Source organism: Myiozetetes cayanensis, unplaced genomic scaffold, assembly GCF_022539395.1.
Source record: "Myiozetetes cayanensis isolate MyiCay16 unplaced genomic scaffold, myiCay2020 scf22, whole genome shotgun sequence".
In the NCBI taxonomy this organism is placed as follows: Eukaryota; Metazoa; Chordata; class Aves; order Passeriformes; family Tyrannidae; genus Myiozetetes; species Myiozetetes cayanensis.
Window position 1 is genome coordinate 5760477 of NW_026087434.1, and position 23742 is coordinate 5784218.

General features: G+C 42.4%; 1 protein-coding gene across 3 annotated transcripts in view; it reads right to left on the reverse strand.

Annotated features, from left to right (window-relative positions):
* The window catches only part of ABCC3 (ATP binding cassette subfamily C member 3), a 47180-nt gene that overhangs the window by 8025 nt on the left and 15413 nt on the right, over positions 1–23742 (reverse strand). Inside the window, exons 5-22 of one of the 3 annotated variants that reach the window (XM_050319313.1) lie at positions 22778–22903; positions 21905–21966; positions 20602–20733; positions 16323–16544; positions 13903–14080; positions 13005–13166; positions 11930–12022; positions 10380–10583; positions 9003–9149; positions 8497–8584; positions 7414–7480; positions 6357–6483; positions 5839–6015; positions 4833–5000; positions 3934–4117; positions 2919–3024; positions 2075–2228; positions 501–708 (exon numbers count right to left, since the gene is read on the reverse strand). In XM_050319313.1, the coding sequence (XP_050175270.1) occupies positions 501–708; positions 2075–2228; positions 2919–3024; positions 3934–4117; positions 4833–5000; positions 5839–6015; positions 6357–6483; positions 7414–7480; positions 8497–8584; positions 9003–9149; positions 10380–10583; positions 11930–12022; positions 13005–13166; positions 13903–14080; positions 16323–16544; positions 20602–20733; positions 21905–21966; positions 22778–22903 (2605 nt within the window). Of the gene's footprint in view, positions 1–500; positions 709–2074; positions 2229–2918; positions 3025–3933; positions 4118–4832; positions 5001–5838; positions 6016–6356; positions 6500–6585; positions 6662–7413; positions 7481–8496; positions 8585–9002; positions 9150–10379; positions 10584–11929; positions 12023–13004; positions 13167–13902; positions 14081–16322; positions 16545–20601; positions 20734–21904; positions 21967–22777; positions 22904–23742 lie in introns of those variants that run through there. The other 2 variants (XM_050319314.1, XM_050319317.1) reach the window with 2 other exon arrangements.

Here is a 23742-nt window from a genome sequence, read left to right on the forward strand (position 1 = left end):
ACAGGCACACAAACATCCTCCCTCTGCTTTCCACAAACCTCCATGAAGTCCTAATTACTACAACTACACCCCAGGCCTTCAGTCTCTTCTGCAATTTTCATGTTTTCTCTCCAACTTACCTCCCTAAAGCTTCCATGTCACCTGTTCAACCCCCTCTGAGGGCTTCACAACAAAATTAGGCACTGGGCTGAGCTCAGACTTTGCAGCTCCAGGTTACATTACCTCCCTTGCTTAGGATAGGACCTTAAAGTTCCATCTTCCACTGGACAGGTTGCTCCAAGTCTCATCCAACCTGGCCTTGAACACTTCCAGGGATGGGGCAACCACAACTTCTCTGGGCAACCTGTGCCAGGGCCTCACCGCCCTCACAGTAAATGATTCCTTCCTAATATCTGATCTACATCTATTCTCCTTATGGACCACTGGCAACTGGTACCGGGCCTTTCCACCTAATTCCTCTTGCCTAACCATTGAGACATCATGATTTTATCTGCTCTCACCTTGCAAGAGGCCCAAGGCAGCGTAGACCCCGATTCTCATGGCCGTGTTGTGCTGAGTCCCATTTACCACCGGCTCGTTGGTCCAGTCACTGAGCCACACGTTGGCCCCAATGGAAGCAGCATTTTGACAGCAATACAGGAAACATATTGCTAAAGACAGGACAGGGCTGACAGCCTTCATGTATTGCCAGAACACTGATAGCTTCACCTGCAAAATCACACACCAAAGCTGGTTTGTACAGCTCACACAAGCAGGGGTTTAGAGAGAATTAAGAGGAGAAAAAAAAAATTCTTTGTCAGGGGAACTGCTGAGTTCAAAACTGTCCAAGCTTTAACACACCACGGAGAACAGCTCATCTGCCTGAGCTCCATGTCAGGACGACGACTTTCAGAACAAGCCAGAAACTTCTCTGAAATACTCTTCTCCTCCTTGTTGAGGAACTGTATTTCATTAGTTTGGTAGGGTTTTAGTTCTTAGGACTATGCCAGAGGGGGGAAAAAAGGGAAAGAAAAGAAGCTGATCAAATAGCAGCAAGGACAGGAGCCAAGTTTTTCACGCAAAAGAAGCAACTTGGCAGGCTATCATGCTCAGGACTACTTTAAATGGCCTATTTCAGGAAAAGTGCTGAATATGCCTCCATTCTGTGTCTTTACAGCAACTTAAATGAGGTACCAAATGCTGGTGCACCCCAACAGGAACATAAAGAGATGATGCTTGTGGCAAGGAGTAAGGGTGCTGTCTCAAAGGTAGTACAAAAAGGCAGAGAAGCCAAAAGAGACAGACTCAGGAAAAAACTCAGTCTCCAAAAAGAGCATAAGAAGGAATAATTAAAAAAAAAATGTTGTTGATTAGGGACTTTGAAAGCTAAAATAATCCACAGAAAAAGTTAATTACAGGTCTGTGCTGGGGACCAGTAGATCAGACTAAACAGGACACATTGAGCCTTCTGAAGTGGAGGGAAGGGGTTTTCTTTATGCAAACCTCCCTGCTCCTCTTCCTTCTGCTGCCCTTTTATGCCCTTTTACTTTTGTATTCCCATCTTCTCTTTTTCCCTGTTCCCATTTCACTCCCTGGCCCTGCTCAGGAGGAATACAGCCCCTTTGTACCTACAAGCACAAAATGCTCTCGGAAGGGAGTGGCAGGTATTTCGGCAGAGCAGACCCTCTGGCACCCAGCAGGCAGCTGGCTCGTGTAACCCACTGCTGCAGCTGGACCCAGCAGCAGCCAAGCAGTTTAAAAACCAGCAGTGCTGAAAGCTCTGCAAGGCAAAGGCAGGGCTGATGGAGTGCAGGGCTCCATGGTATCAAGTGACTGTGATGGGAGCTGGAAGGGATTTTTTTCTTTTTTTTTTTCCTTTTTTTTTTCCCCCACTAAGTATATAGCTCTTGTTGGGTGCCAAAACCTCTGCCAAGATCCTAAATTTGAACGATCAGTGGCCACCAGATTAAGGCCTAAAGGCTGCAGTCGTGATTTATACAACGCGTTTAACAGAACTGGATCAAATGTTAAAATAAAAATGATTCTTTTTCAAACAGAAGTGTAGCAAAAGGGAGGGGGGCAAATCAAACCATACCGTGCCTGTTTCAGTGGTTTCAGCCTGAATAAGTTTCTCGTTAGCATTTTTTCTTGGCAGAGGAGGCTCTGCTGGCTTCTTCTCACAGACTCTTCGTTTCGTTGACATTTTGTTGGGACATTCTCCTCCCTCAGAAGACACTACACTAAGTTGCCTGGTTAAAACAAAAGAGTCATTAGGAGAAAAAGGGCATATTGAGGCAGTGCTGAGGCATGACTGGCATGCAGTGGATTGGACTTATTCCTAGCCCTTTCACTGAGTTCCCATGCCAGTCTCGCTCACAGCTGTGGGTGCTTGTACCACCCCTCTGGATGTCCAGTGATGTCAGAAATACAGCATCTAAGAACAGCTGTGGCAGGGCCTGGGCTCTTTGGGAAAGGCCTTTAGAGGCTTCATGGCAAGGCAGACATTTCAAGCTAAACCCTGAGCTTCTCTGTTTTCATGTCAAAAGAAGCTGGACAGCATCTGTGGCTATTGGTTATAAAAAATGATAAAGATTTCTAAGATTCTCGAGGGAAAGGTGAAATGCAAAGGGTTTATTTATGATATAACTGGCAGCAGTTTATGTTGAGTAGGTAAATACATACAGCAGTGTTACCTGAGAACCAGAGAGCTGCTTAAAGGAATTGGTTCAGTTCAGATTCAAAAGACGAATGCAGGAATAGATGTTTGATCTTCTTTGCATGTTCTTTCACATTTACTTTCAAAAGGACACTAAACCAATTTATTTGTAAGAGGAAACTAAGCAAACTGAAGCCCAGATGGAGAAGCAGTATGTATATAACATCTTTCAGATGTGTTTCACCCCAGACAGAGATTAGAAGCACATGAACCTCATGTTTACCTAAGGAACTGTTTGCGGACCTCATTGGTCACTGGTTCGTTATCCGCCAGGTCGGTGTGGATGCTGAGGGTGTCTTCAGCCAGCAGGACTTCTTCCTCCTCCAGCACTGCAAGACAGGATCACACCTCAGATTTTCCACCCCATAAAGCAGAAAGCACAGAAAAAGGTGGCTGTACAAAGCAAGAGTCATGAAAAACAATACCACAGCAGGAAAATCACAGTGCATAAAATCCCCCCTGGCTTTAGTTCTGTGCATCACTTCTCTGAACGAAATTGCGAAGATCTTGTGAGGCAGGTTGGCTGCCAAACACATTTACATCACATTCCTTTAACACATCAGAATGTCAGGCAATAGTGTCAGAGTTGGTTTCAGCTAAATAAGGCGTGTTCTAGGCATGATCTGGGGCTGGGGGAGTCACGTCAGGAGCTCCTGCAAGCCTCTGCTGCTGCTGGAAGATGTCGTGCATGTTCCCCTCTGCCTGGCTGGAGAGCAGCAGTGCTGCAATCAAAGAGCGTGGGAACACTGTCACACAGGGGAAACATTTACTAAAATGCTTTAATCTTGTACCATTTTGTCAGAATCAAACCAAGCTGAAAAGTAAGCCAAGATTAAAATGTCATCTGAACTTTGCTACATGGAAAAAACCCAACCACACACAAAGAGAAAACACACCAGGCTCTGGGTAGCCCCTTTGATAGCAAGGCCAGTTTTCCCTTGGCTACTTCGTTTTCCTGACAAGCTTGGCCTTGCTAATTGTAAAATAAATTGCCCAGTTTAAAATAATTTCTATCATCAGAGTTGATTTTCTTCTAGGACAAACCACATGAAATTTTGAAAGGAATTTTTGAAAACATTTCTCAATAACACAGACCTGGCCACAGACAGTAATTTTCACGGTAGTGCAGAAAGGCAAATGCCAGGTTGTCATGAAGAACCAGGGGGCATTTTACAGAGAAAATATCTGTAATCCCGTTGGCAGAAAAAGACATGTTTTAAGAAAAAGCAATACTGTACTTGTTGGTTCGTCCTCTTCAACGTCTTCGTCCAGTGCATAATTTCGCAGGAATTCTGCAAAGGCCTTGTTTTGTTTCAGAAGGTCTTGGTAAGATCCCATTTCAGAGATTTTGCCATCTACCAGGACAACTATATGGTCTACCTGAGGTAGGAAGCTGACGCCATGGGTCACCAGAATTCGGGTCTGGATAGGGAAAAAGAGAAAAACCACAAATCTTTCGGTTGTTACTGTGGGGACCACCACTACTTAGCAAGCCAAATACTACCAAATTTTTGGGACAGGGAGTGAGTTGTTGTATCAAGGTGGAAATAACACTGTCATCATTAGCCAAATGAGCTTGGGAATATGTACATGAACTCACTGTGCTCCTACTGCTGATACAACCATAGAGGGAATTAAACCAACAGAATTATCATTCCCTCCTTCCGTTATGCTGATTTTCTTTGCAGCCCTTCCCTTTTGAGCTCTGAGATAATCCAAGAAGATCACAACAGGAGAAGAAGGTGCAGGAAAGCGATTGCAGTTTGTTTGCATGTTGCCAAAGGGCTCTGTAACATCAGTATCTGGTACAGCTTCCTCCCTGCACACCTCTGAGTAACAACAAGCAACACTGCCAACCTGTGCAAGTTTCTGCAAATGCCTTGTTTTTGGAGATCTCACAGCAGGCATTTTAAAGACAGAGCTGGTTTCTGCCTCTGCATGTGCTGGCCAGCTCACATCATTTCTGGGCATGCATAAGCTCACCACAGTGTGACAAAAGGTGTCCCCGTTGCCAGCTACAGACAGAAATTCAGCAACGAGCTGGCACCCAAGCATCGGTGGTGAAACAGCTTTCCTGTTACCCACCAGCGTTCCCGAGCTTGTGTGCAGTTTTAGGAGGATCTAAATGCCAGCTTACTTTTCCTTTGAGCACCCCCTCTGGCCCAATGACTTTGTCAAAGATGTGCTTTGCGACGTGCGAGTCCACGGCAGACAGGGGATCATCTAACAGGTAAATGTCAGAGCCGCTGTACACGGCACGGGCGAGGCTCACGCGCTGCCTCTGCCCACCTGACAGGTTGATGCCCTGAAGGGAGAGAGGAGAGAACAAAACATATCACACAACAGCAGCTCTGACTTTTCATGGCTCTCGCCCAGCCTCAACACTCGGATGCTAAATTGAAACATGAGGCGCTGAAAAGAATAACCCGCCCAGAGACAGGAACACAACGCCTCTAGATCTGTTTGTTCGCTGCCAAACTTCCAGTCACCCAGCAATCTGGAGACAGAGCGAGGCTCTTTTTAATAAGCTCCTGAAGGGAGCTGTTAAAACACAGAACTACATAAAAAGGAAAACCGTCAACCGGGATATAAAATGTAAATTTCAAAGCAGGGCTGTGGCACCTGGAACATCCTCCACATCTTTCATCCTGCAAATAAATCCACATCTCCACCCCATTTCATGAAATCTAGCTCAGACTCAGTGGCCTGTGAAAAAAAGAATATCTCTGTTGTTAATCACAGATGTAGAAGTTCCTCATTAAAATGTGTTAAGGGATGATCATACCATTTTTTCACTTGAAGCGCAACCATATGCTCCCTCCCTTTTAATCCCTAGAGGAAAAGAAGGGCTTTTACTTATTCTGGGCAGATGCACCTTTACAATTGCACAACAAATGGGGGGTGCTCTGATCTTCCAGGGCTGGATATGCAATTCTGTATCACAATTCAAGCACACGCCTAAAGTTAGGAACAAGTTTAAGTCCAACTGCCTTCCACAGAACTGCCCTGCGTGTTTTGGTGTTGATTGTAGCAGGGGTGCCATTGTAAAGATCAAACCAAACCAAGTGCTGACTTTACAGCATTCTCTCTTTAGCTGGACCAGGAATCCCCAGGCAGGTTTGACTTGAAAAAGAAATAATTACCTTCTCTCCTATCTCAGTCTGATCTCCTCCTGGCAGCACTTCCAGGTCAGTTTTTAAAGCACAGGCCTCCAGGGTATTTTGGTATTTTTCCTCATTAGGAGCTTGGCCAAACAAAATGTTATCTTTCAGCGTGGCATTCTGGATCCAGGCTTGTTGAGGCACATAAGCAACAGAACCCTAGAACAAGGAGGGAGAAAGGACACCTCTGACTTTAACAAGCAGCAATTCCTGCTTACAGCTCTGATTAAGATCTGCAGCACACACACAGCTCCTGATTCACACACATTCACATTACACATATATGTGTGCTAATTGCTGATGTATAGTCGATCGAATAAGGAAAAGAAAGTTCATACAAACCCCAACTGAACAGGTGTGGGTAAAACCCAAACACACAGACAAGCTGCCAGAGGAGCAACCAGAATTCCCTCTGCAGCCTGAGGTTCATTCTAAGCAAGGGCAGGCATAAGCAGCACATTTCTATACCATCACTAAATGGCATTGTAAACAATACCAACCTTCACAGCCACTTCTCCTTCCAGCTTTTCCATTTCACCCAGGAGAGCAGACACCAGAGAAGACTTCCCACAGCCAACATGGCCAACAATGGCAACCAAAGCACCACTGGGGACCAACATATTTATACTGTGGAGGAAACAGGCTGGAAATTAATTAAACATTAGTTTACTAAAGGCATCAGGGGTCTTTAAAGCAGGGCTGAAATACACAGTGACAAATCAGCCTGACCTCAGCCTGACTGGATATAGTAAGCATAGCTTGGTCACTGGTCTTCTCCTCCCTTTCTCGTGTACTGTAACCAGAACTGTAGGAGCAAATGGAAACCCAGCATTAATCTATCTTGTTTATTCCTAAAGCAGTAGGATTGGTAACAAGCCTTCTAAGGCCCTCTGCTGTGTCCTATCAGTCCATCAGCAAGTCAAACTGGGTTAATAAGCATTTTGAAAGAAGATAATCTTCCAGAAGTATCTTGGTTTTTAATTTTAAAACTGAGATCAATTGTAAGGAAGTAGTGAGTGAATACATCCCATCTAAAAATGTTCAAACCACTTTAGAACTCTATTTCCAGTGCTAGTAAATAGGGTTCAAACTGACACAAGAAAAGCAAGACTTCCCAATTAAATTCCTTTACTGTTTTCTCCACTATGTTCCTAAAGGTACTGCTTCAGGTCCTGGTTCTGAAGGTGAACTAATAAGGAAATGGCTGATGGACAGAGTCTCTTTACCATCAAAGTGCCTTTCACTAACAAAATCAATATAAATTGCTGTTTGCACAGATCATGATGCATAACTTAAGGAAACATATGCTTCCAGGCAAATTTTGTTTGTATTCATTCAAATAGGCAAATGAGCAAAACAGGCACCACCCCCCCCACAGTCTGGAGGCAGCCCATCCACCACCACAGGGATGAGTCTGCCACAAGAGATGCACATATGTGATGTGTGGTTTTTACTAGACATCGTTCAAAATAGACCTCCCAGGAGCCAGAGACCAGGTAGAAGTTGCATTGCAATTGCGCACACACAAAAGAAAAAAAAAAATTTAAAAAATCTTACTCTTTCAAAGTTGGCTTAAGCTCCTTTCCCCAGCTGAACGTGGCATTTTTTACACTGATGGCATTGCCTGTGTGACAAAAACACAACAAGAGAGGAGGCAGGGAATGTGTTACACAGAACAGCACGACTGAGAGACAGGCAGACAGAGGGATCTTTATTTACGGGTGTTTCACACACACTGCACTTCCCTTTTCTGCTGGCATGGGAGGCACAGTCTCATGCCTGTGGGTCACAAGACAGGCTTGTTCAGAGTGAAAATAACCAACTGCAGCTTAAGCTACAGACTGTGAGTTAACAGAGCTATGGAGCTGAAAAGCTGCCCTGCCCCACCCTACCGTGAGGAGGCCGGTCCCAACATGTGCTCCTCAGCATCCCCCTGCAACTGAGCGCAGATTTACTTCAGAAACCACTTTCAAGTCAGTAGGAGGTCACTGCACGCTGTTGACTTTGATGCACCGGATTAAACTCAACTCTGTGCAGCTTTTTGCTTGCCACACTAACAAGTTATAGATCCGCAGGCTTTCTTTACCTCCTGGTGGAGTGGTGTAGAACAGTAATTGCATGACAGACACCCAGCCATTCCTCCTCCTCTGTCTATGGCATCACATGCAACATAAAGTTTCAAGCTATAGTATCACCAAAGTGTGTTACATGATAAAACACATTTTTTTTGAGACCATCTGGCTCAATTATTTTGGGATACTGTTTCCAACAGAAGAAATCAAAACTGTGTACAAAGCTTCTGAGCATTTGTGCAGTGTGAAAGGTTTGAACAAGCCTTGCTGTTCCCAGTCAGTGGATGCCCTTCATATTCAGTGCTGTGAGCATCCAGTACATTGCAGATGCAAACTCAGGCCTAACAAGCTCAAAGCTCAAAAATATTGCCAGAAACTTTTCTTATTTCCACATAGCCTGAACACCAAACACGTACTTTTCAAAGCAGCAGTTTCCTCTTGTTTTTTTAATGCAAGATTACTATTGTTATTTTCTTTTTGCGCTTTTTTTTCATAACTCCACCAGTCCAAAACAGATATAAGATGCTGTTGTATCAGCTTCATTAAAAAAAAATACCGATGTCTTTACCTGGTGAAATCACCTTTGTTTCCACACAATTCGGATCAAGTTCATCATGACTCAGAAACTGCTGAATTCTCTTCAGGGAAACACTTGTCTAAGAAAAGAGCGTGGTGTTATTTTATTATTCTTTTAATGAGGACTTAATGCTCTTACTACTGAAAAAGAAAGCATGCACAATGGCTTAAGCCTTCCCCCCACGGGCTTCCTGAACAGTGACTCATTCTTTCCCTGCAATCACTCTTATGTTGAAATCCAAGCTTTTAACTGTGAAATTTCTCAGACCAAGCTGAGTTTATCTGAGAGAAGCAAAATTCACACAGACAGGCTTACTCAGATGATGTCAGGCTTTCCAAGAAAGGGCAGCAGTAGAGAAAGGGTATTAAAAAGGCTATTAAAAAGAAAACCAGCTGACAGGCAGATGCCAGGGATCTCTGCATTCCAGAAATCAAGGGCACGTGGGGTTCCTTCTGTTGGAGTTGTTCAGGACAATCCACGCACCAGACCCTCCTTACCTGCGCAATATTGCTAATGACTTGTGGAAGCATGTTGAGGGGAAACTTCAGGATATTGAACAAGGAGAGGGAGACAAAAGCCTTTTCTGCATCCAGGATATTCTTCTCATCCACTGAGACATACACGGCAAACGTCGTCAGTGCTACCTGAAAGCCAGAAAGGGACTTTACTGTGAGACGTGGGTTATATTCTGACATTTTAAAAAGCACTCAGGCCTGATGGGCATCTTGGAAATAAAAGTATCAACCACAAAAATTCCTTGTTCCTGACCTTTTCAAGACACTTTAAGAATGACAAGTCATTTTGGACAAGTTGGTACAAAAAAGGGCACGCGGTGTAAAATAACTTCCAGATTACTGATGGCTGTGTTCAGTCAAACTTAGAGGTTCATGAGGTGAACTACAGAACTCGGGCAAATAAAAAGAAAAGCTGTTATCAGACTGTGGTTTGGCTGCTTTTCACACTCCACCCAACCAAAATTTCCCATTGTAAACAGCAGGCTAAGCAAACAACCTCCACTAATCAATGGAAAAGGGAGTAAAATCCACGTTATTTGCCGGTTTGCTGTATGACAGGGACCTTCCACTGTGGAAGGACCATCCCATGCATCAAACTAATGGTGAGCAGGAACTGGAATGTGTATTGAAGGAAGTGCATTAATTTTATGGAACCATGAAAGGGGCAGGGTCTCAAGGCTGTTCAGGACATTTCTGCAGGGTCAGGTCTTTGATCTTGAGAACAGTTGGCTATGAATATTTTTGATCAAGGACTTACCTAAATGGTTTTATTCACCAAAACCTTTGCTGCAAAAGGGATCAAAGTGCAATGAAGTGGAAAATAGAGGGAAAGACAAAATTGAGGAAAAAGCATTTCAGAATTTGCATCGTATCATTTGGGCTTTAGCTTTTACATTAAATCAATCCCTTTTTTATGTTGTAGAATAATTTGACAACTCCCTCTCCCACTAAAACAAGGAGAGCCCAGTAACACGAAGGTAGAAATGAGAGCTAAAGACAGACATTGTCCTGACTGACTCAATTAAAAGTTCCTTTGCTATTTTTGCTATTCACAGAGATATCTCTGAGGATTCAGATTCTACTTTCAATTTGTTTTGGGAAGTACTTTGAAGTGGTGGGAAATTCTCCCGAGACAGCTATTCCCAGCTTCCACTGGCAGGCTCTATCACAAAATACTTTAATACCGATTAACAAAAAGGCTCTCGAGAACAGCGGACTCTGGTTCAAAGCATGCGGATAATTTTTTCGAAAAAGTATTTACATTTTATTCCTACGTACATTTATCAGGCAGAAAAGCCTCACACTTATCCTTCAAGGATGCACTTGCCCAGCTCAGAGAGCCATGCAAATTCAACTTACCAGGAACGGGGCGCTGATCCAGGTGAAGGTGGACAAAGAATTGAGATAAGCAGATTTTTTCAAAACCCGCAGCTCGTTCTTTCGTATCTCCAGGACCTTTTCTGAAAAGGATGGCTCCCAAGCGTAGAGCTTCAGCACCTTGATGCCGCCCAGGATCTCGTTCATTAATTTAATGCGGGAGTCTTTATAGCGCATTTGTTCCACCTGGGTCATTGGTAAACACGAGAGACAAGAGTGTCACAGCAAGGACCACAAAGAGAGCTTTCAACATATGTCTCACAGCTCTGCTGGTCCTTGGGCTGCTTCTAAAGAGGATGCAAAAGGTAATCACAGAAAGCCAGACTGTTATCAGTAAGCTTCTTGTGCGAGTCAATACTGCCAAGGAAAGTAGAAATCAAAGAAGCTGCCTGGAAAGCAGGGTACAAAAGCTTTCCACTCGTCTTCACTGTGAGGGGCAACGTTTTTAAACCATCTTAAGGTTCGGGCACTTCACAAAAATACTACTCTACTACTTCCTTTGATTTCTTCAGATTTCTTTTTTTCCTGATGTGCACAGATGTATTTTTTTATGGCATCCATTGGAAACTGTGGCTGCTTCTAGTTTTTTTCTTCCTATATATTAGAACACAGTGCTTCAGTCAGCTCTTAAAAAAATAAAATTCCTGCTCAACTGTATAGACAAAATTCATACACACAGGCACAGAAAAACATGCAGATCTGAGCATCTCATAGTGTGCAAGGGAGAAAAGGAATGTTAATCTCCTGATGTCAGCATCAAGAGATTCAATGGTAAGTCTGTATGTTTCTTTAAGCATATAATAATACCCCTCTGTTACTAAGGCTGTGCTTACATGCCATAATTTATATTCATTTTCCAACTCTTACCTTTTTCACATCAATAGTTTGATTTTTTGGTTATTTTGGTCTTTTTTAAAAGTCTTCCAAACAGTCACTGACAGGCTGCACAGCACAAGCCATTTATTACATTTTTTTCTAGCACAAAGCCAGAGGGCACTGTTATATTGGTATTTTTTCAGACATCCTTGACTAGAGACAACTACGACTACAAAGAAAGGCATAAAAGATCCTTTTACCTTAAGCTAATAGATGAAATTTGGCCCAGCTCAGTAGCAGTGAATATCAACACTGGCTATTAGCATAAAACCCAAGCTGCCAGGTTTCACTCCCATCTCTGAAAACATTAATTTGCAGCTTAAAGAACAGCATTTGTTTCAGTGCCTTTCTCCAGATACTCCTAGAGGCAGATACCAGGTGAAGGGATATGGAGACAAGGAAATCTCTTGCTAATCCCAAAAGCCGCTCCAGGAGTATGAAGATCCACTGGCTCAATGCCACACCTTTCCCCTAAACAGCATTCAATTTACTATGGAAAAACCATCTAAGAGGATACAGTTATTAAATATATCAGTACAATCTTACTCATAAGTAAAGTGGTGCAAATGGCATCTTATTAACAACCTCTGATACCTTCATTTCTCATAGCACAGCTGCCAATTCAGACAACATTACCTTTTCTGCTGGTACCTTACCTGGAATGCTCTGGTTTTTATTGCTATTGCAGAGTTAAATGGGATAAGCAAGACCATCACAGCAACTCCAGCCAGCACAGAAGGTCCTAAAGCCTTGGATTTAAAGAGAAAAGGTAAGTTGTTGTTGTTATTGTTGTACCCAAGTGCTGCTGTTCCCTATGGTCAGCATTAAAACAACAGTAGGTTATAGAAACAGAAATTACAGAGACAAGCTGAACTTCTCCCAAGGAAGTGTTCTGATTCCACACAACAACTGGGAAGAGGTGACAGCAAAATTCACTTTGAATTATTATTATGCTGGTATTGGTGATAACAGAGTGCTCTGTGATTTACCTGCTAAGTGGCTCCCAGTAGGGTGAGTGGGATAATTTTGAACCAATGCAAATAGAAAGCAAATGTAAAAAGGGAAGAAATAAGCCATAGAGAAGGAATTTTTTCCCCTGACTTCTCTCTGACCAAGGGAACTGTAATTACTGAATTAACCCAGTACCCCCAGTGTGAGTAGATGCATACAAACTGCTGCCTGCTAGAGCTCAGCTTCCAGTGGAGCAGTAACTCATAAAGCTGCTGCAACTTCATGGCTTTCGAGTCTAAATCAATATAGTTAAGTTGTTGCTGCTGTTTTATGCAGTAAAAGAGATTAATTGCACAGAAACATTTTAAGGCTGAAAGCCAGTGCTCAAAGAGAACCTGGAATAAATCTATAACAGTGTCAAAGGAAAAATTATGGTTATTCCAGGTGAAATTTGTTTCACTTTGACTCACACAAAACTTTATACAGCAGGATATAATCTTTACACATGGTTTACACTTCCTGTGTCCAGGTTTTTTGTTTGGTTTAGTCTCTAGACCACTTCCCTCAAGCTCTCATTTGTATCAACTACTGGGAACACCGATGAGTCCAAGATAGATCCCATCAAAACACTGTAGGGCCAAAGGGGACATAAAGGTCATCTCCTGCTTCAAATGCCCTATCTTCCTACCAGCTGAACAAAATGATTAAGACACTAACTGAGGGTGTGCAGCTTCCACATAATTTAGATGAATTGTGAAAAAAGGGTGACAATGTCCGTACCTGCCAGAGGAAATACAAAGCCAGAAATATCTGGAGTGGTGCAGACCACAACATGTTCAGGAAAGTCATCAGGTCCATGAAACGTTGGGCATCCACGGACATCAAGTTGACAATTTCTCCAACAGTAGACGAGCGCTTCGCTGAGTTTGTGATGGCTAAGGACTGAGGAGGAAGAGAGGTTCAGTGGGTTCACAGTCTTGATGGACACAGAGAAACATGGAGAAGAAATCCTCAATTATCAGCAAAACAAGACACTCTCCTACTCTACATCGATTCAAGGCTTCATTAAATGGTTTGCTTCTGAGCATCCCTATTTCAAGCAGTATGTAGAGTTCCAAAGAAAACCTAGCAGGACCGAATATACTCATAGCACAAACCTGCTATTCTCCTGGATCCATCTTCCATATCATAGAATGGCTTGTGTTGGAAGGGACCTTAAAGATAATCTAGCTCCAACCCCCTGCTGTGGGCAGGGACACCTTCCACTATCCCAGGTTGCTCCGAGCCCCATCCAACCTGGCCTTGGACGCTTCCAGGGATGGGGCAGCCACAACTTCTCTGGGCAACCTGTGCCAGGGCCTCCCCACCCTCTCAGGGTAGAATCTCTTCCTTACATTTAATCTAAATCCCTCCTCTTTCAGCATTTAAAGTGAACCAGTGGTATTTCTGTGGTATTTCTGGTGACCTACCAGTACACCCACATTAAGGTGCTGATCGCTAGAAAATTCTATAAAGTACAACAGAGGTACTCCTAAAAACTTACCAAAACACCAATGTTTTACATTCCAGGAGGCTGTTCTTCTTCAACATGCCTGATCGTCCCTAACTGTGTGAGAACTCAGGCCACTTGCTTGGCTATACACTGGTGTTTCAGCACATGAAATGCTTCCAGTCTTACCTTTCGGTATATCACTCCAGTGATCCCAGTCCTCAGCCTCATCCCAGTAACAAAGCAGTACTGGAAGTGCTGGTGAAGTATGAGTGTCTGCAGCACAGCACAGACAAACATCAAAGCTGTAATCAGAAATCCCCACCAGGCTGGGGCATCTTTGTTCTTGATGAAGCCAATTAATACACTGTTTTTCAGTAGGTTGGGGAAGGAAAAGGAAAAAGAAACAGAAATTAAAAAACCAGGCAGCAAGTTTAATGGGACATAACACAGCTTCTCCCAACTACAGCATCCTGCCACATCCTCTCTCTAACCACAAAAAGCAAACAGCTCTGCAGGACACAAGCTGAGTTATGACTTCAGTCAAACAACATTGCAAAGATCCAGCAGCAAAACCTTAAGCTCTGCCAGTGAGAAAGTCCATTTGCAAATGAGCCTGAAAATGAAATATGAGGAGAAACTCTTGGTTCCCCCTGAGATCCAGAGTTTAAACACTCGACTCACTGTCTGAGCTCTGTCAGGCAGCCCCCCAGGGCAGGAGGTGAATGATAGGACAGAGTAGGGCAGTGCAGCAGAGCAGGCAAAACCAGCTTCTTACCCAAATCCTCTTCAACCAGCCTGAGTGCTTCTGCCTGGGGTGTTTTCCCACAAAAAAAAAGCTAGATTAAAAGACATCCTTCTGGATGGATGCATAAAGAGTTCTTCGCTCCTACTTTTTTTTTTCCCTGTAAAATGGTAGTCCCATTAAACTGGCTGTAGCATCTTTTATTGACAAGCCATTTCTTACTCCTCACAGCTGCTCTCGCTGCTGACCTGCACACTGGCATACAGCAAACAAGCAGGGCAAGATATGGCAATGCCAAAAATCACACTTGTGATTTCAGCCTACTAACCAGACTATTGAATTGTCAAAATATGGGAGGAACAGAGATTTACCTCCACGGTTCAAATAACCAGCAGGGAAAAAGCAGACCTGGAAACTACAAATAAAGCCCCAAAGCCTTGTGGTAGAATAATGGGATTGTTACATCTTCTTCCAGTCCGGAGAGATTTTCCTTCTGTACCACTCCAGTCAGTGGACAGCTTCAGGAAAATATCTTCCTTGAAGCCCCAGTATGGGACTCATCAATTTTTTTAAGACATGAAACTATCTTACATGCAACCTGCCATCCAGCCATGGCTTTTTCATCTTCTCTCTCCTACCATTAGGAGGGAATTTTTCCAGACTGCAGGAATTTAGACTTGAGAAGAAATTCCCCATAATCTGTCTTGAGATATCACTGACAACATATCCAGAAATTTATGCAAATTTGAGAAATTCCCAGAATAGTTTATACTTAATGTGTTCTCAGAAGGAAGCCAGCTGCCTCCTCTTCACTAAGGTCTCTGGAAGAAGACAAACTGTGAGCTATTAAATGTCACCATACTGGGTCAGACCCTCTTTTTAGCAAATTTCTGGGTATGTCACAAACCACCCACAGAACAACATGATCTCAGAACACTGGTTATTTTAAGAGACACTCAGACAGGAGATTTCTCTTCTCCCCTTCCCTACATCTACCTGTGGCCTCCATCCAAGCTCCACTCCTCTCTCATGCATTAACAGGACTATGTGCTTTTCCATTAATAATTGTTTGATAAAAACACTGGTATTTGCACTGTTACTTTCTGCTAAGTTAATGATTGTCTGGGGAAATTCTCACATTAAGAATGATGAGAAAAAATGTGGGGATCATGCCAATTCCTTTATGGATCAAGCTGAGCAACCAGTCCTGCTGGAGATGGGAGGTAGTGTTCCTTATACATGGAGAATTTGAGGACACACCACTTCTGTCACGACCTCTCAGTTGTTCTTTTTAATAGAACCAGAATTTTCTTTCACATGGAAATTCACTGTAGCTGTGCCTCACACATTCTTCCTGCTGTGCACAACTAAGAACTCATCTAAATGTTCCAAAACCTTTCCCAGATGACAGCAGCACAGCCAAAGCACCACATACTTGAGCATCACACTTCATCTGTACATCAAGTCACGCCACAGCTGCAACCACCATCAGCTCGTGGGTATCAGATGTACAGAGACCACTGGACCCAGCCAGCAGTGCTTGGCTTTGATTTCATAAATTATCCTTTAGAAATGGGGAGAAATTGCTTTGCACTGCTGCATGGAGCAACAACAGGTAATCTGTAATTCAAAGCTGTCTGTTGGTGATGGGCAATTTATAAATCTTGCATTTCAGTGAGGCTTGTCCAATTCACAGCTGAGTCCACAGTGAAGAACTCCTGTCTTAGGGCATTGGGAAGGTGAGGGAGCACACACTCCAGCACTGTGAGGGAAAGTAGCTGTGCATTTCAAAAACAAATACCCCATGCCAAAGCCAAGCCTCCACAGGGACTGCACATAGAAACTACTCACAGAGTAAACCAACCTTAACAGCTGGGGGTTGACGAAAGAAAGCAGGTCTTGTATCAGCTTGAAGAAGGAGCCAATTAAGAAGTATGGCCCGAAGGTCCTCAACAAAGCTTTGAGAAAGGAAGGTTTCCTATTGTGCTTTTTGCCTCTGATCAGAACTTCTGCTTCCTCTGGACCATCCCCAACATGATTCAGCACATGGTTCGATTTCTTCATGTACGTCACATCTTCTTCTTTCCTGGGGAAACGAAACAGGCAACTGGAGACACCCGACAGTGAGAATGTCACTGCCCTCTGTGCACAGCACTGCAGTAACACCCCAAAGTCTGCTCCCTTCTTTGCTCTGCTACTGACCAACAGCGAGACTTCCAAGGAGATCAAGGGGGATCGGCCTCTGTCGTGTAATCAAGGCTTGTTTTCTTTTCTTTCTCTGCAGGACTTGTGAGGTTCACTCCCCAGGCCAGAAAGTCAATCATCATGGGATGAGAACGTGGCCCATAGGAGGAGGAGATGAAGTCTCAACTCCCTTAGGCAGAGGACAGAATTGACCTTGGTTCCCCAGTTTCTTGTACAGGAATCCTCTAACTGTTGCTATGTACACACCACACAAGGCACCCCTCCACACTCCTCCTGTATTTGCTGTAATTGTTAATCAATTAGTGTCTGTATAAACCTGTAACCTTCTCTGATCACACGAAGGAGCAGTCTGAATCCCCTGGGGAGACAGGCACTGAACCAGGCACAGCCCTCTCTAAATACAGAGTTTTGCATTCCTGGAAACTTGAAATCAAGTACAAACCTCCAAAGCTGAGACATCTCCAAGATCTGGACCACACTGTCTGAGGTTCTTCCAGGAGAGAAACCTTGGGTTTAGGTGCCTAAATTTTACTCAGTTGACAATTTAAGCATTTGAACTCTGTTTGGCTGCATCCATTTCATTAAATATTGCACCAAATAATTGTAGAGATTTTTCCCAACCCTAACAATTCTAGAATTCTATGATTTCTTTCTTACTTTTTGCCTCTCTTTCTCCAGCGGTCAAATAAGCTAACAAAAGTGACCTCTTCTGCATACTCTGACTGACTGATGACAAAAATAGACCCAAGAGGCCCACTCTGCTCTCCAGGGTTCAAGGAGGGTTTTCTAGAAGCACCTCTGGGCTTTAGCTGCTTGACTTCTGTTGCCCATCAATAAAGAAGGGGTGCTCTGGGAAATTATTTCCTCCATGAATTGCTCTCAAAGATCAGCCTGTCAGCTTTTCTATCAGCAAATATCAAATTGCTGTTGTTTCCTGGGGACCAGAGAACAATTTCCTGAATGTCAGACAGGAAAGTTAAGTCCAGGTGGAGCAGAAGAGAAGGAAATTAGTCTGGGGCACATAGGCTTTACAAGAAGAAACAGATGGAAGAAAGACCCTAGAAGCAATGAAGGCTTACCAGAAGGCATTTGAAAAATAACTTGTAAGTACTACCCAGTGAGGTTGGATTTATGATTTTTCATAAAGACTGCAGATTTTTTGGAGCTGGCTGGCTGCAGAGTCAAATAATTCCAACAGCCTGTGAGCATTCAATATGATCAGCGTGGCTAACAGTCCACAGGTATAAAAACTTGTTCACATCCTTTCACACAAAGGCATTTGCAAATCCCAACTTCTCTGCAATAAAGTTTGAGGGAAGCAGGAGAACCTAAACCAGACAATTTATTTCCCCCCCACCCCCAGACAAGAACAAACAGTGTTGTCTTTGTCTTTCCAGATCAAACCTGGAGAGTTTATGAGCAAAGCCTTGTTTTTCTGGCAACCAGCCTGTTAAACTCATTGAAGGATTTGAAGAAACAAGACTACTTGCCCCTGGCTTTGTGCTATTAAAGATGTTTATTACACTGAGCTAACAGCAAGGCAATGGTTCTTTTGCAGCTAAAAGTCCCAAAGGGAGAAAATGCACCTCCAGTGTTTACTACACGTAGTTCAGTGAGGTTGGGTTGTCAGAGTGTGTGGGACTGCTCACACCCAGTTTTTCATCAAAGCAAAGAGCATGTGCCTGGTTTCCATTATTTATAGCAGGGCAGATAACAGGTACTGATTGTCTCATGGGAAAACATGCAGCTTTCTCAGTGGTGCTGACAAGGCCCTGCATCTCCAATATCTCTTCATAAGGAGAGTCTCTAAAACCAGAAGCTGATGAAAAATGAGGGAAAGTCATTCAAGCTCTCTCTTCTCCATCCAGCACAGCTCTGACTTTTTCAGAAGAAACTGCACTTACCAGCAAAGTGAGCGAGCAGAGACTTCAGCCATGCAAGCAAAGAGAGCAAAAGCAAAGGAAGAATACCCTTTGCGTGCTTTATTATCTATAATAACAACTTAAATCCATGCTGGGCTCTCCTGCAACTCATTAGAAGCAAATGAATTTTTAGCAATTATTTACCAGTAATTCACAAGACAGCTGTGAAGCAAAATGTAAAAAGAGGTTATGGAACAACAGAAATGTGATAATCATTACCATAAAACAAGTTTAAAGCTTTAGCTATGCCAGAGTTGCAACTGATTAAGTTTTTGAAAATAAATTACTACTATGTACACTGCAAATACTTTTCGTGACACTTTCAACATGTGTACAACTTGACATGACATTTCTAATGTCATAAAAGTTTGCTCAGAGAGGATTTAATGAGAGTTAAAAGGCAAAAAAAAATGTATTTACAATGGCTCCCAAGCAAGTATACCACTAATGTTATTTGACATGAAGTAATAGAGAATACTTACTTATAACAGAAGAATAAACAGAGCTTTTAGAGTTCTGTGAAACCCAGCAATCTGGAGTGCAGTGATTTGCTTTGTTTTTGCCCTTTTCCCCATCTTAGAATCATTAATATAATTGCCACATAATTTTACCTGAGCTAAATACAAGCCATAATTTATGGTTAAATCCATTGCCAACTGGCCCCAGTTTGTATGGATGATTTCCAAAATGCAATGAATCCCATGACAAAACTCCAGGCAGGGTTTCTGGTTTCCTAGCAAAAGTTTTCCTGGACCCCAGGCACTCCTGCACAACGGCTGTGCTCTTACTATAAAACAGCCTGGGGGAGTGAGATTTATGTCTGTGCCAAAAAAGACCAGAACCCAGACAATGCACATTATTCCACACCATAAAAATAAAGACATTAAGAAAATGAAAAAAAAAAAAAAAAAGAAGAAGAAGAAAAAAGAACCACAACACATCCACACAGAGCACTCGTGGACAACTGCTGGTGTTAGTGCTGGAAACCTTTCAAATTTTAGCTGCAAAGTGGAGCACTCCACCATCGTGTTTAGCTTTGCCAAGAAGCTTACAACTCTCTCCCAATATTATCACATAATAGGGTCTTTCCAATTTGGCAAGGATATGCACAGAAGAGAACAGAGGAAAGCCTCGACATGGAGATGAAACCTCCACAATGAAAGGAAAGGGAAGTGCAGGCCTCCTCCTTATTGACATTTTTCATTTGAAACACACTATTATCACATCTATTTGTTTGGAAACATTTTGGACACTAACCAGTGGGAGAAGGAAATACAGTTGCACAATAGATAATTTCTTAAGATTAGGTTAGGACAGGACATGCAAATAAGAAGGATATCCTTCTTCTCCACCAGGGATGAAACTGTAGGCAAGTTCTGACCCTCATCCCATTTCCATCAGAGACTATGACAATTTTGCTGTTAATTTTCTAAGCAACAGGAGTAGAGTCTCAGCAATAAAATGGGGTACCTCTTTCCTCCTGCCTTTCACAGGTTTCAAGTTTCCCTTCTTTACTGCTGGGAAGTGAAGAGTTGCTCACTGCTAAGAGCCTCAAGGCTAAAAATACTGTCAGGTCAGAAAACCCATGATGGAGACGATGACGAGTTTTGGTTTATGGGTATAAAAGTTGTGCTCCAGCATGCCTAGGAGGGATGCAACTGTGCAGTTTCATATCTACCACCTCGGTGATGAGAGCTGTTCATTTTCCTACAACCCAACCAACTCAATCCCTTCCCCTCACACATCTTCAGCCTTTCTCCACATGGGAAGTGGCACTACCTGCCCATGGAGATTTTAAGCAGCTCATTACAAAGTGTGTTGGTGGCACACAGGCCCTCCAGGGCTCCTGTTTGCCTCTGCCTAGACATATTAAAATAAGCAAATTTTACTGTTAATGTGAATGAAGAACAGAAAAGGTTGAAGAGGTGGATGCATTTTTACTTGGTTCATTTTCATGGATGAGGATGTTGAAACGACTCAGATAATCTCTGTTTGCAGGCCTCTTCCTATACTTACTGTTTGCACTCTGCTTTTTCTCTGTCCCACTCTTTACTCAGTTGCTGCACGATATTTTTTGAAGTATCATCTTCATTCAGCGACCACAAATCTTTTTCTTCCAGAGGCTTTTTGTACCCATGAATTGCCATGCTGCACATATGGAGAAAAACAGCCCAATTCAGTTTGGGTAATAGTACTTAAAGCATTGTCAGAACTCTAGGACTATTAAGCCAACAAAAGCAAGAAGATACTCCACAGAATGGGTGATAATTACACCTCCATCTCCCTTTGTTCCTTTTATTGATGTTTGCAATTAAGGAAAGGACATGATCCATTTTTGATTACACTTACTTTATTGAAAACATCACTTCAGAAAAAAAGGGACAATAAAAATCAACTACCAGAAGCATTTGAATGGAACTGCGGTGTTAAATGAAAACAGTGAAGCTTTAGAAGTGAAAATAATTAAGTCTATCTGGAATAAGTCTTAGAGGTGAACAAAATGCAAAAGTGGAGCTCACTGAAGTTAAAGCAAAATCAGATTTCTCTGAAAACTACAGGTCTTCAACTGTTAAGGGGAATTTTGTCAAGGGATACAAACATCTAGTTGCCAAGAATCTCTACGGGGAAGCTGAACATTCAATACTCTGGAAGTTCAGAAAGATCTCACCCTCTCACTAAAAGAACCTTACAGGGCTGTTACCAGGACAATAAAGTTACATGGATGGAAGAATGAAGATCTCAACACTTTCTACCACCATGGAAAAACTGGGCCTTAATATGACCTCTGACATCCATTCCACTTCTTTATCATGGAGTAGTAGCCCAACCTCAAATCTGCACCTTTCATACACATACCTTTTGTCAGGACTCTCAGTTGGTGGTAATCATTTGTATACATAACCCAGTTTACTTTCCCTCTTGCACAGAAAATGTCCTTATAAGAAAGCATTCACCCATGAACCTCAACAGGAAACAAAATGCACCCACAGATGGGTGAAAGGCTGCCATAGTTAATCTTGTGGAACACAGAGTTACATCTTGGTTTGGGTGATATTCCAGCACGTGGGGAGCACAGGCAGGCTGTGCACCCTTTTTGGTCATGCCACAGCTGTTGCCACTCCTCTTCAGAGAAGAAGTTTTGGCTCTGTATTTCTAAAAAGGTGAATGCTAGAAGTGCTGAAACCACTGTGGATGAAAGAGCATCCAACATCAGCTACTCACAGAGGGAAAGGCTCTGTGCTGCTAACTCTGTGCAACACAGATCACAAGTAGAGTGTGGGCTTGTCAGCTGTCCAACAGCTTGAAAAGAGAAGCTCACCTTGTAAACCACCAAAACGTCAGTCTTGACAGGAAGCCTGAATTTAACTCTGGACATGGATTCTATAATGAAGTTATGGGAGAAAAAAATCCAAAATAAATAAAGACATTCACCATCACTTTTTATTAAGACAACAGTCTATTTTGATCCATTTTGGTATATTATGTGGTATATTACATGTACATACCTATGTCCTAACTAGACATAAAATTGATTTCTTTCATTTCCCAAGTCAGATAGAACTTCTTTTATCTCTAAAAATTGCTCCATATACTGCCTTTAAATCACACTTATATAAAGTGAAATGTCATTCTACAGTTTCTGAAATGTTCATTTTAAGACATGAACTCAACTTCTCTCTCAGCTTGGTTCAAACATAAATCCAATTATAGAGACCACTTTATGAACTGGAGAAGAAATTTAACCTGTGACACCACTAATATCTTCTGCTAATAATGTTTTTCCATATCTATTCTCAACACATAGAGAACTCACTTATTAAGACAAACCCCATAAACCTTTGCTAACTCTAGATAAATGTTAAGCAAGACCACCATCTCAGTAAAAACCACTCTTGAATTAATTAATATTACACTTCAATGTTCATAAGTGTAATTTAAACTGCTGTGAAGCAGCAAGCAGGAGAGCTGCTTTTCACTACACAGCTTCCAGTCATTTCTGATGGCACATATAATAGAAAAAAGCTTCCAACCCCAATATTACTCTCCATACCCAGTGTTTTGCAAGAGGGTCAGTAACTACTGCCACCTCAATGACAATCCAAAGCTATTTCCAATGACAAGTACTCTCAGTGGAACTCTCAGAACATTATATAATCTATAAAATTTAAATAAAGCAAAGGGAAATACTTACAGTATCTGTATTGACAGGGGAAAAAAACGGAGGCTTCTCTTTAAAACACGAAAGGATCAACTCAACGATTATCAAAGCAAAGTAGATGTAAAACGTGGTAAACCTGAACCTTTCATTTACGTGGCTCTAGAGGGAAAAGAAACACGAAGTGATTGTTTTTACTGTACTTCTCAGCCCACCCAAAGCACACACACACACACAGAGACTCTCTTGACTTTTTCACACCTTCTTTTGGCAATTCCTTTCTTCCTCTAAAGTTGAATACTGCAAAGTAGTTGCTAGCAGGAATTATCTCACCAAAGTATGCACATACTCTGTCAAGTGCCTAAGAACATGCTTATCTCCAAGCTTTTCATTAAATTATGTCAAGTTCAAAGTGCTTATACATCCTCACTGCACGCAGACACCCTCTGGAATCAGGCCTACATAACATCCTTTTAAATTACCTGTGGGGGTTCTTGCAAGATCATGTCTTAAGCATAGGAATTGTCAACCCAGATCAGAGAACATCCTTTCACTCTAATATCCTGTCACTGACAAGCAGTCAGCGTTAAAGACTTTCAGAAGAAGCTGCACAAAAACCACTGCATTGCATAATAACAGTCCCATCTGCTCTGGAGATATTTCCTTTCCTAATCGTGAGTCTGCAGTTTATTTAAAACTCCTTGCTGTGAGGGTATGTCCTTTACACAGCTCTTTCATACCCTAATGCCATTATGAACATTGCCATTGTTCACTTAAAACGTTTGAACCTGAAGTGCAAGAGAAAGTATATTTGGTTCTCAGCAGTTGCAAGAGGAGAAATGTCACCCAGACCTGTCATAAGGCTCTGCACCCACAATTTCAAGTTGATTAAGGACTTAGACATTGATAGTCCAATATTTTTACTTATTAAAATTGCCCCTAAGTGATGTTTGAAATAGTCTCACCAGATTGCAGCTATTATCTGAAGATGTTCTACCCAG